Genomic DNA, 14,913 nt, shown 5'->3' with positions numbered 1-14,913 from the left:
TACCTCTTAAAATTTATTTCAGGACATATAGTCGTCAGTCTTTAATATCCAGACTGTTAGGAAGTAAATCCTTATTGCCCTATATGTAAAATGCTCTCATAGTGTCATTCTACTGGCATTTATTAATCATTTAGAAGATAAATGTTCCTCTTCTTGGTTTCTGCAACACGATATAGTGTTAAGAGCATAAGCTGTAAGGATAAACAGCAGATTTCAGTTCAACTCCATCACTGGCTATGTGATGAGGCAACCTTCTTAACTTCTCTGTCGGTCTGAGCAAAGAAATGAGAATAATAATTAATCCTTAATTCCTAGGTTATGGTGGGACTAGGGAGATAGTGGAAGAAAACTACTCAGCACAGAGCAAGCACTACATACGTGGTAGCCATTAATAAAGATAAAATACAGCAACAGCAGTAGTGGGAGTATTGGAAACATTTATAGCCAAGTAAATAATGTCTAATACGATTTCCTGTAGCTGCACCATTAAAGATCATCCAAAACATATCCTTGAAGAGATATATTTTTAAACTCTGTAGAAAATCAGACATCTGACACCAAATCCCTTTTTCCACCTGTACAGCAGAAACCTTAAGCTAACATGATTAAAAAGACAAACGCGGGGGGCGCCTGGGTGGCTCAGTCGGTTAAGGGTCTGACTTCGGCCCAGGTCATGATCTCGTGGTCTGTGAGTTCGAGCCCCGCGTCGGGCTCTGTGCTGACGGCTCAGAGCCTGGAGCCTGTTTCAGATTCTGTGTCTCCCTCTGTCTCTGACCCTCCCCCGTTCATGCTCTGTCTCTCTCTGTCTCAAAAATAAATATTGAGGGGCGCCTGGGTGGCGCAGTCGGTTAAGCGTCCGACTTCAGCCAGGTCACGATCTCGCAGTCCGTGAGTTCAAGCCCCGCGTCGGGCTCTGGGCTGATGGCTCAGAGCCTGGAGCCTATTTCCGATTCTGTGTCTCCCTCTCTCTCTGCCCCTCCCCCATTCATGCTGTGTCTCTCTCTGTCCCAAAAATAAATAAACGTTGAAATAAATAAATAAATAAATAAATAAATAAATAAATAAATATTGGAAAAAAAAAAAAGACAAACGGGTATTTTCATACCTCTGCTAAAAAGATCTCCTTCATCAGCTGATTGTGATATGCAAAATTAATTCATTAGCGAAATTTCTTTGAATTAAAGTAATATCTTTTGAAAGCCCCTATGAAATATGATAACAATAATTATAATAGCAACTAAAAATACTAGGAGTTTATTATATGCAGGGAAACTGAAGTTCGATAACTTTCTTTTTCCACGGTTTTGTCACTATCCATGCCGACCAGAGATAGTTGGTTTCATTACATAATCCCCAGAGAATCAGCATGAAACACAAATTAAGCTGTTGAGAACCTGTCACTGTTATTCATTGAACAATTATTTATTGGGTATCTACTATGTGTCAAGTCTGTTCTAGTCACAGAGCTGTATTTGAAACTATTGAGAATTAAAATCTTGCCAGAGAGAGGCAAAACTTAATTAAAAAAAAAAAAAACTTAAATAGGTGGATTATATACATCAGAAGGAGATTCTGTAAATAAGCAATACTAAGCAGGGATCCGGGGAGCAGAGCCCACGTTATTTGGGGTAGTCAAAGGATCCTCATTGAGAAGACCGAACAGCTTTGAAGGGGGAAGACTATTCCTGTCAGAGAGAGCATCGTGTAAAGGCTTTAAAACTGAAGCATGCTGGGGCTGCTCGAGGACCAGCAGGGAAGCCAGTGGAAAGGAGAGGGAGAAAGGCAGGCACAGAGAAGGCAGAGGGGACGTCAGAGGTAACAGTGGCCAGATGACAGCAGTGCCTGCAAACACTGCAAGGATTTCAACTTTTACTCTCAATAAAAATGGGAGCCATTGGGAAATTTCAAGGCTACCGCAATTGTCATTTAACTCGCGGTCTAACTGAATCGTTCTGGCAGCTCAGGGGAGAACAAACTATGCTAGGGCGAAAGGAGACCAGGCAGCCAGTTAGGTGGCTTTTGCAACCATTTACGTGAGAAATGATGGTGCTCAAGGCAGGGTAGAAGCAGCAGAGGTGAGGAGAAATCAGATTCTGGATGTATTGTGAAAATAGAGAAAACAGGACTGCCTGCCAGACTGCATGGGGGACGTGAGGGAGAGAGAAGAGTGAAGGCTGACTCCAAGGTCTTGAATCTTTGCACCTGAGGAGGATGGAATTTGCCAGCCTTTGCCCACACAGACTGGATAACTTTGGGTAGAGCAGGTCTGGGGGAAAATCAGAGGTTCCACTGGGATATGGTAAGTTTGAGGTGTCTATGAGATATCCACATGCAGGGGTGGAGTAAGCGGTCCAATGTAGGAGCCTGGCATTCAGGTAAAGGGTCCAGGTTGGAGATACCAGCCTACAGATGGTTCTCGTAGGCAAGAGACTGAATGAGATCACCAGGGCATGAGTACTGAGAAAACATGAGGCCCGAGGACTGAGCCCAAGAGCATCCCAATAGTAAAAGAAGGAACCAGCAGAGGAGACTAAAAGAAGCATCCACTAAAGGAGGAGGAAATCCAGGAACATGTGGTATCCTAAAAGCCCAGCAAGGAAAGTATACGGAGAAGGAAGAGATGGTTAACTGCACAAATACTGCTGATGGGGCAAGTGTACGATGAGTTCTGCTAAGTCATCCTGGACTTAGTTGTGGGTACGGAGACTTTCTTGGAGTGGGCTTAAGAGAGACTAGGAGAAGAGCAATTGGAAAGACATCCTTTCAAGGCCTTATTATTGTAAGCCCCTTCATCCAGTGATTCTCCCTCTCTGAGCCTCAGTCTTTCATCTGTAAAATGGGGATAATAACGGCATTCATCCCCCGTGAAGTTTGAACAAGATACTGTATACAAGGAGTCTGGTGTAGGGCCTGCTACATAGTAACCCCTCGATATGTAGAAGTTGGTATTTTAAAATAGTATCCTTTGTCCAAACTCTACCTCTGATGGGGAAAAGGAAATCTGTTGTTTTCCACAACACATTTTTTAAGGAGTGGATTAAAGTTTATTTCATCTCACCCACAGTATGTTCCATGATGAGAGTGTGTTGCCCTTTATAGCATTTTGTCAAAAGGTGGCATGACATTATTGCACTTTGGGCTTGCTTTTATTGATTGATTGATTGATTGTAGTAAGAATATTTAACATGAGATCTACCCTTTTAACAGATTTCAAAGCGTATCGTTAACTATAGCCACAATGTTGCAGGGCAGATCTTCAGAAGGTATTCGTGTGGCATAACTGAAACATTATACCTGTTGAACAGCAACCCACGTCCCTCCCAACCCCCCGCCCCTGCCCCTGGCAACCGATTTCCTGTTCTCTGCTTCTCTGAGTTTGACTGTCTTAAATACCTCATGTAAGCGGGATTGTGCAAGATTTGTCTTTCTGTGACTGGCTTATTTCACTGAGCATAATGTCCTCAAGGTTCATCCGTGTCTCACGTGACAGGATTTCTTTCTTTCTTAAGACTGAATAGCATTCCATTGTATGTACATATCACACTTTCTTTACTCCATTCTTCCACTGATCCATATTTAGGCTGTTTCCCCATCTTGCCTATTGTGAAAAATGGGCATTGTTAAGTCTCATTTTCCACATAATGGCCTCTCGCAATGGTGACCTTTGCGTTTTAAATACTTACACTCCACGTTCTGGTGAGAAGTCTCATCAAATACTGAGAGCTGTAGGCTACACTCTATGAATCAGCCCAATATAGGCTCCATTATAAAGAATTAGCCTCCCAAGAAATTACCAGACCCAAGAAACAAAAATTCTCTACACTGAGAAGTGAAAAGGAAACTTCAGTGTTCTACGAGTTCCGTCTACTTTTTTTTTTTTTTTTTTTTTTTTTGCTGTTTTTGTTAAAGTCTGCCCGTTGGTTTAAGAAGAAAACAGCAACCAACTTTTAGGAATTTCTATTCTCTCCATATTTGATAATTGAACATATTGTTTGATTTTCTTACTAATTTATAAATAGAACCAAAATGAGGTGTGTTACCCGACTATCACTGTGGGAACAGATACCCTGTTGCTAAAAAAGTCACATTGTTCTTCAGTGTCAGATAAGCGGAGGTCTAAGCCAGAAGCTTTGAAAAGACAGCAAAAGCGACACCCTAAATATTTTCCCTGGCATTTGTGAATGCTGTTCCCGTTGCTTCAGGAGGATAATCTCGACCCTTCTATTATGAAATAACCTAATCAATCATTTGTCAGAGCCTACTTTCACAGCTGTGGCTGCACATATGTTAGAGACTCAGAGGAGAATTTATCTCGCTGTCATGTAGAGGAAGGAGCAAAGTCATCTCTGTTGCTCCATGCAATCAAGATGTCTAAGTTAAGGAAGGCAGAATAATGAATAAATGTCAGCAGTGCAGAATGGTAAGAAAGGTTTAGAATACAAAGTATGCTTTCTGGACCAATCCCATCAATACCGCACCGATCGCTCATGTGTTCCATTGGGACGGCCAACCAACATCCCATATTCTTCTTTGTGAGTCTGTTATGCTATCAGCTGATGGCACTTTTCATATTAATGTTCTCCTTACCCTGCTCTTTGCTTTGTGCAAAGCATGCCTGTGCTTTCCAGGCATTTCATTTTTTTTGTACTAAATGCTTTTTTTGGTACTCTACTAAGTACTTTACGTACATTTCCACACTTAATTTTCACCAGCTTTAGGAGATGGGTTTTACTAATGTCCACATTTTACACATGAGGAAACGGAGGCCAAGGGAGACTAAACGACCTGCCCAAGTCTGTCTGACTCCAGATCCACAGCTCTAGCAGTAGCTTCCACTGCCTCTATTTTCTGAGATAACCTGCCTCCTGAACCCCATCTTCTGGCAACATTCTTAAAATACGACACCTTCCTAGATTCAAAATCATATTCTCCATCAGAGTACCACAGAGGACAGTGGACATATTCACTCCCCTGGTCAGATACCACACTGTGTGTCCGAATCTGGGTGACAATTTTGGATAACTTGCACCCACAGGTAGGGACTATAATGCTGTTAAGATCTCTGGTAAAAGGGTCCTCCTTATGAGACTATAGGGCAATCTTGCATCACTGAAATGCCAGTGGTACAGCCAGGCCTTCGGGGAACCGGGGAATGACCAGTTAGCTACTCTTTCCCCATGTTAGATGCCACCTAGTTCCTTCTGTCCTCTGTGAGTCAGCCTCGTTCTCTCTTAGCTTCTATCCTCTCATTGCTTCAAGTTGTCTGTGGAGTCCTATGACTTTGTCTGGTGCCAGTTATGCATGGACTTGTGTCTGGGGTTGTGGGGAACACTACTGCCTGACTGGGGCATTCAGTGTCATATAATTCAAATTCCCCGCCGGGGGAAGTGCCTAATTGGCCCAGTTCAGTTCAGTTATTCTCCTGAACAATCAGCTGTGGCCAGAGAAATGGAATCGCCTAATACAAACATGGCTGCCAGGTACTTCCTCCCCAGCATCCTCAGGAAAGGCAGAGAGAGGAGGTTGATTATTACAGAAGCAGGAAGGGGGGGCGGGGGGAGGTAAAGATTGACTTTTATTTTTCCTAAAAATTCTTAAATTGTTTATTTAAAAATTATGGAAATTCAAAGTCTTAACAATGAGATAGATAATTATATTACAAAACTCCATTATAAGTACCCATCAGCAATTTCCATTATTTGGTCATCCATTTTCAACGGTCAACTCCAGTTATCCTGGTAGTGTTTTAAAATCAACATAAGACACCATTCCCTTAAGTTAGTAGAAATTTTAGTACCTTTATCCAATGAGTGAAGAGAAAAAAAATAATGAAAGAACCATTATGACACCCAATAAAATATAAATGATTTCTCAATATAAGGGGATTGATTCTTATGTAATTCCCTCCTAGATTTTTTTTATTCAAGTAAATTACTGTCTACTCTATGGAAAAATAGAGAATAAAACCAGTCAAATCCCTTGCTTGATATTTCTCAAGTATTCTGTATGCTCCTCGGGAAAGGAGACCTACAAGGTTAAGGTGCCAGACCACAGTAGCATGTCAAGCCAACTGGAGCCCAAGACAGAAATAAAAATATGTGCCCATATATATATGTTGTTATGTATTGTTAATTTTTTCTAGAACATTGAAGTCATTTTTAAAATATTGGAAAGTTTAAAAAGTAGGTGCATTAAAACCAACATTACGTTTCAATATTTTATTTACACAAACAGAATTTATTATAATCTTACTTCCTCTTAATTGAAAGTTGTCTTCTTTGTGATCATTGTTAGTCAAGGGGAAATTGTCTAACACAGCTATTCTCTCCATTGAGAATGAGTTCAGGAAAAAGAAGATTTGGGAAATTTTACTGATGGGTTTGCTTTCATTAAAAAATCCAGGATACAATTTTTTCCTTTTTCCTTGGTCTTCAGTGTGACTTGTCATGCTATTTAAATTTTTGGTATTTGGTTCTGTATGGATTTTTGGGGAGACATTGATTTAGATTTTTTTTTTCTAAGATTGCATGAAAATAATGTTTGTCTCAATTACTGCATTTTTTTTTTTTTTTTAATTTTGAGAGAGAGAGAGTGCATGCACAGGGGAGGGGCAGAAAGAGAGAGAGAGAGAAAGACAGAATCCCAAGCAGGCTCCATGCTCAGTGTGGAGACTGACACAGGACTCGATCTCACAGTTTGTGAAATCATGACCTGAGTTGAAATCAAGAGCCAGACACTGAACTGACTGAGCCACCCAGGTTCCCCCCAGGTACTGAATTTTTGTCACTCCTTTCAATTTTGCACCCAAGATAAGGGTCTCCTCATGTCCCCTGAGGCCTGGAGTTGCCAGACTATGCTTCCTTTCCCTGTGCCCCAGTTTTATACCAAGCCCACAGCCGACGACCCTTTTCTCACCTCCAGCTTCTGGATCTACAGAGTCAGCAAACTGACTGCCCACAGCCTTGTAACTATAGATACGTTTGGCTGGCCTGCCACGGGGTTTATTTTATTTCTAATTTGGCCGCCTTTAGGGGGAACATGGCTTCTCCATCCTACTGTGGTTCTCACTATTCCCTCTCATCTAACGCCTGACCTGATCTACCCATTCTGGGTACACTCCTGGCCCTGGGTAGGCACTTGAGTTGGCAAGGCCTACACACGACCAATACACCTTTTCCGCTGCTGAAACTCATCCTTCCTGAGCCTCCTCATTCCTTAGTTCCTCAAGGAGTCCAGCCTCGAGTTAGTGATCTCTTTCATCCACAACTTCACCTTAGCATTCTGGGTTGAATTCATGCGGACCCAGATGTTCAATGCTGCTCTCTCTTGGAATATTGAGTACCTTGGGGTTTAAGCGCTGTCCCTTTCCTTTGTAGAAACGAGGCAGCAGCAAACTGGTGTCTCTAGCTCCTCTCTCCCTCCCAGCTCAACAGTTGGAGAAAGTGAAAAGGAACTTATACCCACAAAAGTTGGGGACTCTGGGCCTACAGCCAAGCGCCTTAACCTTACATGTCTTGGAAGATGGAGACACAAAACAACTATGATGATTTTCTGCAGTCATCTGTCTATCTGCCACGAAATTCAGCAGGAAAACAAATTCTCTTGTTTTACATTAGCGTTTCCTACTCCAAGTAGTCTGGGTTGACAACATACTTCCTCTTCCCTTTTCAGGCTCTTGCCCCCACTCTTACCACATTTTCCTCAGAGAAACATGTAGCATGTGGTTTTCTCTCCTGCTGTGTCTAAGAGGGCATCTCGTCAACGAGGAGACCAGGGTCACGCAAAAAACTAGTCTAAGATGTAATTTACATCTTTATGGCAAGCTATTTCAAAGCTTTTGTGTGAGTAACCTATAGACTTGATTTTTTTTTTTTTTAGTTTCATCTATAGCAATTTAAATGTGGTATGACTCACCAAGATGCATTCCATCTGTTACACACACGCGCATTAAGACTCAAAATTGTGAGCATATCAGGAGGTAGGGAGAGAAATTGGCAAAGTGAAAGAGTTCTGCAGACAAGGTCTTGAAAGAACAAATGAATGGATAGAGACCATTCCTAGACACAATGCCACACAAACAAACTGCTCATATTACCCATGACAACTCTGGTTTTAGAGACAATCTGCTTTAGCATTTGACATGTTTCAAGTCCAAAAGGATGCATACGGTAAGCCAATCCAGGGAGAGATACAGTCATTAGCTTTTCCTTTTAATTTTGAAGGGGAAAGAACTCCTTTGAGCAGATAACTCAAATCCTTTGGCGTGATTTATATTATTTAACAGAATTTTCACTGAGCATAAGTAAAACTAAAGAGACCCATGTTGCATGGAAAGCTCTTCAGTGAAATTACATTATTATGAGAAATTCCATGGACACCGTACTCACCCAAGATAGCTTTGTATTGAATTGCATTCAGAATTCTAGCAAAATTCTTACATTTTAAATTATAATTATTGTAGTTTCATAATATTATAGTTTTACTTCATAATAATGTAATTTTACTTTATTATAAAAATGTAATGATAACATGCATACATTACTACGAGAATATTTTAAATTCTGGGGAACTTGGAGATTTCTGTCAGTTAATTCTAGAGATTTTAAAACTGTATACAGTAAAGGGGGCATCTGGGTGGCTCAGTTGGTTGAGCGTCCAACTTCGGCTCAGGTCATGAACTTGTAGTTCATAAGTTCAAGCCCCACATCAGGCTCTCTGTTGTTGGCACAGAGCCCGCTTCAGATCCTCTGTCCCCTCTCTCTCTGCCCCTCCCTGACTTGCACTCCCTCAAAAATAAATAAAACATTTAAAAAAAAAACCGTAGAGACAGTAAAAAAGTATCACTTTCAAAACAAGTGTGTTTAAACAACAACATCAGCAATCATATTAAATAAAAATAGGATAAGGAAACCTGTCTTTTTATCCAGGGTTGGAATTTCTTAACTTGTTAGATTAATCGAACAAGTTAAGAAATTAGATTGTTAGATTATGGTATCCACAATCCCCAAAGTTTATGCGGAATTTTATGTAGGCATGAATTTGTACACTTTTCTTAAGAGAAGAGTCAATAGTCTTCATCACATTTTTTAAGCTGTGACTATGAGAAACCTTTTTACGTATTTGTTTTAGAAGTATTTGTTTAAAAGGCTGAAGAAAAAAATTAATTATGACTTTTTATGAGAGGAACAGTTGTATGGTACCAACGGTTAGGAAAATGCTGGCTGGCCAAGAACACCAAATAGTACCACCTAAACTTTTCCTAGGCAAGATTTCTAAGTTTATACAGTTTTCTTTAATTCATTCCTCACCCTGGTATTAATGTCCTGCGATAGTTCTGGCTATCTGTCTTACAACTGGCACCACACCAAACACTCAAAAACAAAAACAAAAACAAAACAAAAAAACCTCTATTCTGAAGGGGGAAAGGAAGAATTAAGAAAAAAAAAATTCTTTTTTGCTTCAAAGTTTCATTTACTCATGATGAGGCTGATGTTTATCATCACAGTTGACATGTGTGGGTAGACATGACGATGGTCAGAAGAGATAGCTAGAAAGCCTGTATTGGGCCATCCGCTCTCTTCCTTTTACAGACAGCCCCTCCACCATGGTTTTTAGCCTCTTGGGTTATATAGCCTTGGAGGCATTAAAACTTATTTTTCTCCAGTTTCTTTCTCCTTTACCTAAGACTTAAAACCAACAGTGGCTCTAACCAACTAAAGGTACCTTCTAACCATCATCAGGGGCTGATTTTTGTCTTCACTTCATTTTCACAAACAGGTGTCTCCATTTGCACAGTTAGGATATTTTAAAGTTCAATTCTTTTAGTGTTTTATAGTGAAATCAAAATATCCTTTCCACTTAATTGTTTTTCGTTCCATCATTCTTTAGATCTGTAAGTCAGAAAAAAATGGGGTAACCTGTTTTTTTTTTGGGGGGGTGTTATTTCCAGGGGGGAGGCAGTCGGGGGAAATCTGCTATAAGACTTTTCTATTGAAGCGAAAGGAATTCTGCTGGCCAATAGACGACCTGATATTATTTTGCTGTCACAGGGACACAATACAAAACTTCTGAGGGAAAAATTCCATGATGCCGAGCCTCTCAAGCCCCCACCCAAAATCACAATGCAGTGCTACGTGAAAATTGGTCTTATTTCCAAAAACACTTACTGGATTTATTTTCCTCACTTTTTCATGCTTGCTCTGTACTGAATGCCGGTAACTAATCCTTTGAATATATTTCTTAAAAGGGCTTGCAAATACAGCTGATGATTAAGCCGAATAAAGCCTTCTCTGCCACATTGCAAAAAGAGATGTTCTTATTAACTGAATAATTTATATCTCTTGTTATGTTTCCCTCATACTCAGCCTGGAAACCAGAACTTAGCTGCCCATGTGCCAGAGGTAAATGCTTCACAGGCTCACAGGCAAAGCACACCAGAAGCCTCCTCACGCTTTTCCTTCCGTGGTGCTTTTGAACTGAACCACTTCTTACCAGACGGTGACCCCAGCCCAGCCCCACCGACTCTGTCACCACCTGCTGATCTGGGGCCTTCACACCTGCATAGACCCCCCCCCCCCCCGAGCCTTTCACACTGCTTTTTGCAAACCCCTTCCCCTCGCTCCTGTCCTCCCTGCCCACAGCCACACCGCAGACTCTCTCACTTACAGACTTGTCCTGCTCCTCCGGTGAGTTCTCTCCAACCATCCCACATGCGCTCAGGAAGCTGACTCTGACATCCCTGACCGTTCTGCTTAACTGACTGAGCCACCCAGGTGCCCCCGACGTCCCTGACCATTCTGAAACACCTTCCCGACCGTGGGTCAGAGGTCATCTGTGACAGATTGCAGCACCAGGTGGCCATGCGGGACATTATTCTTCCTTCCTTTGCCTCCGCCACTTTTTAAACAGATCTCCACGGGCCAGACACAAGGACTGATTGATTTCTTGTCTGCCATCTCACTTTGCTGCCAAGCGTTTTTATTCACGTAGGTGTAAATTATACCTGAACCGATTCTGCACAGTCTGTCCAGAAGATCCTCTACAGTCATCCTCATAAGCCTACTTTCAGCTGAAAAAGTCAACTGTCTTCTGATTCATTAAAAAAAAATTTTTTTTAATGTTTATTTATTTTTGAGAGAGACAGAGCATGAGTGGAGCGGGGCGTGGGGGAGTGTAACGTGGGGAGGCAGAGAGGGAGACGCAGAATCCGAAGCAGGCTCCAGGCTCCGAGCTGTCAGCACAGAGCCCGACGCGGGGCTCAAACTCAAAAACAGAGAGATCATGACCCGAGCCAAAGTCAGACGCTTAACCCACTGAGCCACCCGGGCGCCCCTATTCTGATTCATTTCAGAGTCATTTATATTTACACTGTGCTGCTCTAGCTAATGAGTTGTACAGTGATTTGCTTTGATAAGTAGTTATCTCAAAAAAAGAATAAATTATCTCAGAAATTTAGATAAGTATACATATATTATGATGATCAAGTTATAGCAAAAGTCTTAACATTTTTCCACAATGTTAACCCAGTCTTAAATCCTGGTAGATAACAGTTTACCTCTGAGATTCATATGAATTTGTCCTGTGTGACTAGTTCACACACCCTTGTTTCTCGCATACATAATTGCTGACCGCATGATGCTGATTCTCGCTTCTCTTTCACTAACCGCTACATCTTTTGAACCTATCTGTCTTATAGGGGCGAATGATGTAAATACTCCTAGTCTACACTGCAGAAATTTAGCCCTCTGATCTTTTGGAATTGTTTTTCCTGAGCCATTCTGGGTTAGAAATTTATGAATTCATTTACTGTTTTATATACCAATAATTCATCTTTCATTTAGAGCAATATATAAATAGTCCCCATACAAATGATATCATTTAAATATGTCTATATGACAAGAGTCCCTAGCAAATGATTTATGAATAACTAAATGCTTTCAGATTTTAAGGCACAGATTTTCTTTTTTTTTTTTTTTAAGTTTATTTATTTTGAGAGAGAGAGCATGAGGGTACAAGCAGGGGTGGGGCAGAGAGAGAGGGAGAGAGAGAGAGAATCAGAAGCAGGCTCTGCACTGCCAGCATACAACCCGACATGGGGCTCAAACCCACGAACTGTGAGATCACGACCTGAGCTGAAACCAAGAGTCAGACACTTAACGGACTGAGCCACCCAGGCGCTCCTAACGCACACATTTGCCATCACATATAATGTATAGACAATGGCTTCAGTTTGAAAGGTATCTAACCTTAGGCAAACAAAAAAAGTGGAGAATTTTTTTCTAAAATTGATTTTATGATGAAGTTTGAAATAAGCACCATTGTAAACAAAATTTTAGTTGTGCTACATAATTTTTATGTCATGTCAATGTCATAAACCTGAAAATTTCACGCATGGAGAAATATTATAAGTCACATGCTTTTCAAGACATCGCAATTATAGAAGACAAAAGACTTTTTAGTATCTTTCTTAAATACTTAACAATGCTTTAAATGGGGTTTAGTATTCATTCAATGGTTGGGTATAAAACTTTGCCATGAAATGTTCCTATTAGTGACTGGCTACAGAAAAAACAAAACAAAACAAAACAAAACAAAAGCCCCTCACTTTGCAGGGCTAACACCCTACCTGCTAGTAAGCGAGAAGCTCAGTGGTCCTGGGATTCTCCATGTTCTACTATGTTTTCAATAGTTCTCCATTTTAAAACGTCAAGGAATAGTAGGGCCTTTAACCAAAAACACAGAACAGTAATAGCATATAAAATTATGTACTAACCAATTCAATTTGCTATACTTAAGACTCCTTAGGAGCCTGAAAGGCCTACATACATATAGTCTTACAGGCACAATCAGAGCTAACTAGAACTGAACTTAGTTTCAAGTTGCAGTTCAAATTGCACATAGGTCGTCCATGAGATGATTTTCCTAATAAGTATTACACTATAACAATATTTTCTAAAATTCTAATGGTATTATTTCATTAGTAAAATCCTGGTCCGTTTAACATGATGAAAGATGAAGTCTATTTGCAATATTTATTTTCTTAACCCATAGTCAATATTATTGAAACTATCAAAATAGGATTCAAGCCAACTTTTCTAAGTTTAGTAACACAGTAACATGATGGTTTTTAATAAGAATTCTGCTTTTAACACTCATTGTAACACATTATAGCAATAGTACCATACTTATATTGACAAAGAACAACCAAACCAATTTGGGCAAGGTGGCAAAAATATTCTCAGGTAATTTATCAAACTTGTAGACAGGCTCCGAGGCATCTGGGTGGGCCAGTGCCTCGGATCATTTGAATGTCCAGTGCTGTTCAGGTATAAGACCTATAAGATATGGTGGTTTGTGACAGGAGAGTGGTTTCTGTAATAGCTCAGAGAAGCACTTAATCAGTAAGCACAATCACCGTGATGGAATATTTATTGACCCCAGGGCAGATGTGGTATGGCTATAAAAATATGAAATTAAATTAACTCTTGGCCATTTTCAAAACATGAGCTTTAAAATGACAAATCAAGGAAATATGTAAGTAATTGACTACCTACATTTCAGGCCTGTATTGTAGAAGTTTAATTTGTTTTAGGATCAGTAGAAAAGTAGAAAAGGTTCGCAAATGATGGTTCTTTATCTGTGTTTGTGTGTATTCAGCTGTAAAGTATTTTAACCAAATGCTCTTACTAATGTCTTGTCTCATTTGCATGCATTATGTAATCTCCCCCTGTGCCCATGCTCGGTGCTGTGTTGCGGATAGAGAGGCATCCTTAATAGTGGTGAGCTCAGCCTCTGTGAACTAAGTTGATCCAATTCAATTAGAATGTGTATCCATTGAATATCTACTATGTTATTAGCACAGGTCGAACATTATAAAAAAACATAAAAGCAGCACAAATATGACTATCTCCAACAAGTATCTTGAGATCTCACTGGGGATATAATATACTCAGATATAAATCAATCAAAACAATAAATTCTCAAGAAACCAAAAAGAGACCCATAAAGTACTAAATGAGATTTGCAATAGGGAGAAGCCAGTGGTTTATCATGCCTTTCTGATGCTTTGCCAGAAAAGATTGATTCTTTTAGAATAGGATAGATTGCTTCATGATATGTAAATCCAAACAGTTGTGTTCCTTACATTCCTCACTTTGCCTGGATGTCTCAACTCTCTTCTCAGAGCCAGATAACAGTGAATGGAAACTCAGGAGGTGCTGTGAGCCCAATGAGTTACTATCAAAGGCCGTTCTCCCCTTCAGCTTACTCTCTCCCAGGCTCGCTCAACTCAAGCATTATCATGCAGCATGGCCGGTCACTTGGTAAGTCTTTTGCAGTCATGATTTCCATGACAATTTCATATAACAAGTACAAACCACAGGAGAAAAACATCAGAGTAATTTTTCCAAAGAGGTGGGATATTCAACACTCCCGTATTTAATGAACCTATGCTAGGGGAGGAATTAAGAGCAGAGGAGTCACTGGAGAAAATAGGCATCCAGCTCTCCCAAGACAATGACTACATCTATATCTCAGCCTGGAAACAACTATTAAGTGTTTGTGGTTTGAAGTAGAGAGAAGGTGGACGACTAGTCAGGCAGGAGAGTTCTCCCCACTGGAACATTCGTGTAGCGCATTTCCATGGATGGCAAATACCATCCATGTTCAAAACAGCTCGTTCTTTTGTGGAAAAGCTTTCACTGTAGAAAATTCTCTTGGCATATATACAGAATTGTTTCACAGTTAAAACAGTCTAACGGGGACAGCTGCCTCACAAAAACAGTAAATAGTAAACCATCACCTCACAAAGTAGCAAAACGCTCTTTGAACTGAGACCAGAAGACCATTGGCCTGGGACAGGAGTTCCTTTAAATAATGATCCCTGAAGTTGCTATAGAGAGAGTTCTTAATCCT

General features: G+C 40.4%; 1 protein-coding gene and 1 long non-coding RNA gene across 50 annotated transcripts in view; one reads left to right on the top strand and one right to left on the bottom strand.

Moving 5' to 3' along the window:
- The window catches only part of LOC123585606, a 191,415-nt gene that overhangs the window by 40,987 nt on the left and 135,515 nt on the right, over positions 1-14,913 (bottom strand). The gene's annotated exons all lie outside the window — the stretch shown is intronic.
- Positions 1-14,913, top strand: part of SORBS2 (sorbin and SH3 domain containing 2) — a 348,480-nt gene that overhangs the window by 262,556 nt on the left and 71,011 nt on the right. For 31 of the 49 annotated variants that reach the window (XM_045453378.1, XM_045453373.1, XM_045453705.1 and 28 more), the window contains one exon: positions 14,183-14,321. In XM_045453378.1, the coding sequence (XP_045309334.1) occupies positions 14,183-14,321 (139 nt within the window). Of the gene's footprint in view, positions 1-10,364; positions 10,401-14,182; positions 14,322-14,913 lie in introns of all 49 variants that reach the window. The other 18 variants (XM_045453715.1, XM_045453723.1, XM_045453402.1 and 15 more) reach the window with 1 other exon arrangement.

Source organism: Leopardus geoffroyi, chromosome B1, assembly GCF_018350155.1.
Source record: "Leopardus geoffroyi isolate Oge1 chromosome B1, O.geoffroyi_Oge1_pat1.0, whole genome shotgun sequence".
Classification (NCBI taxonomy): Eukaryota; Metazoa; Chordata; class Mammalia; order Carnivora; family Felidae; genus Leopardus; species Leopardus geoffroyi.
This window is presented reverse-complemented; position numbering and strand designations above follow the sequence as displayed.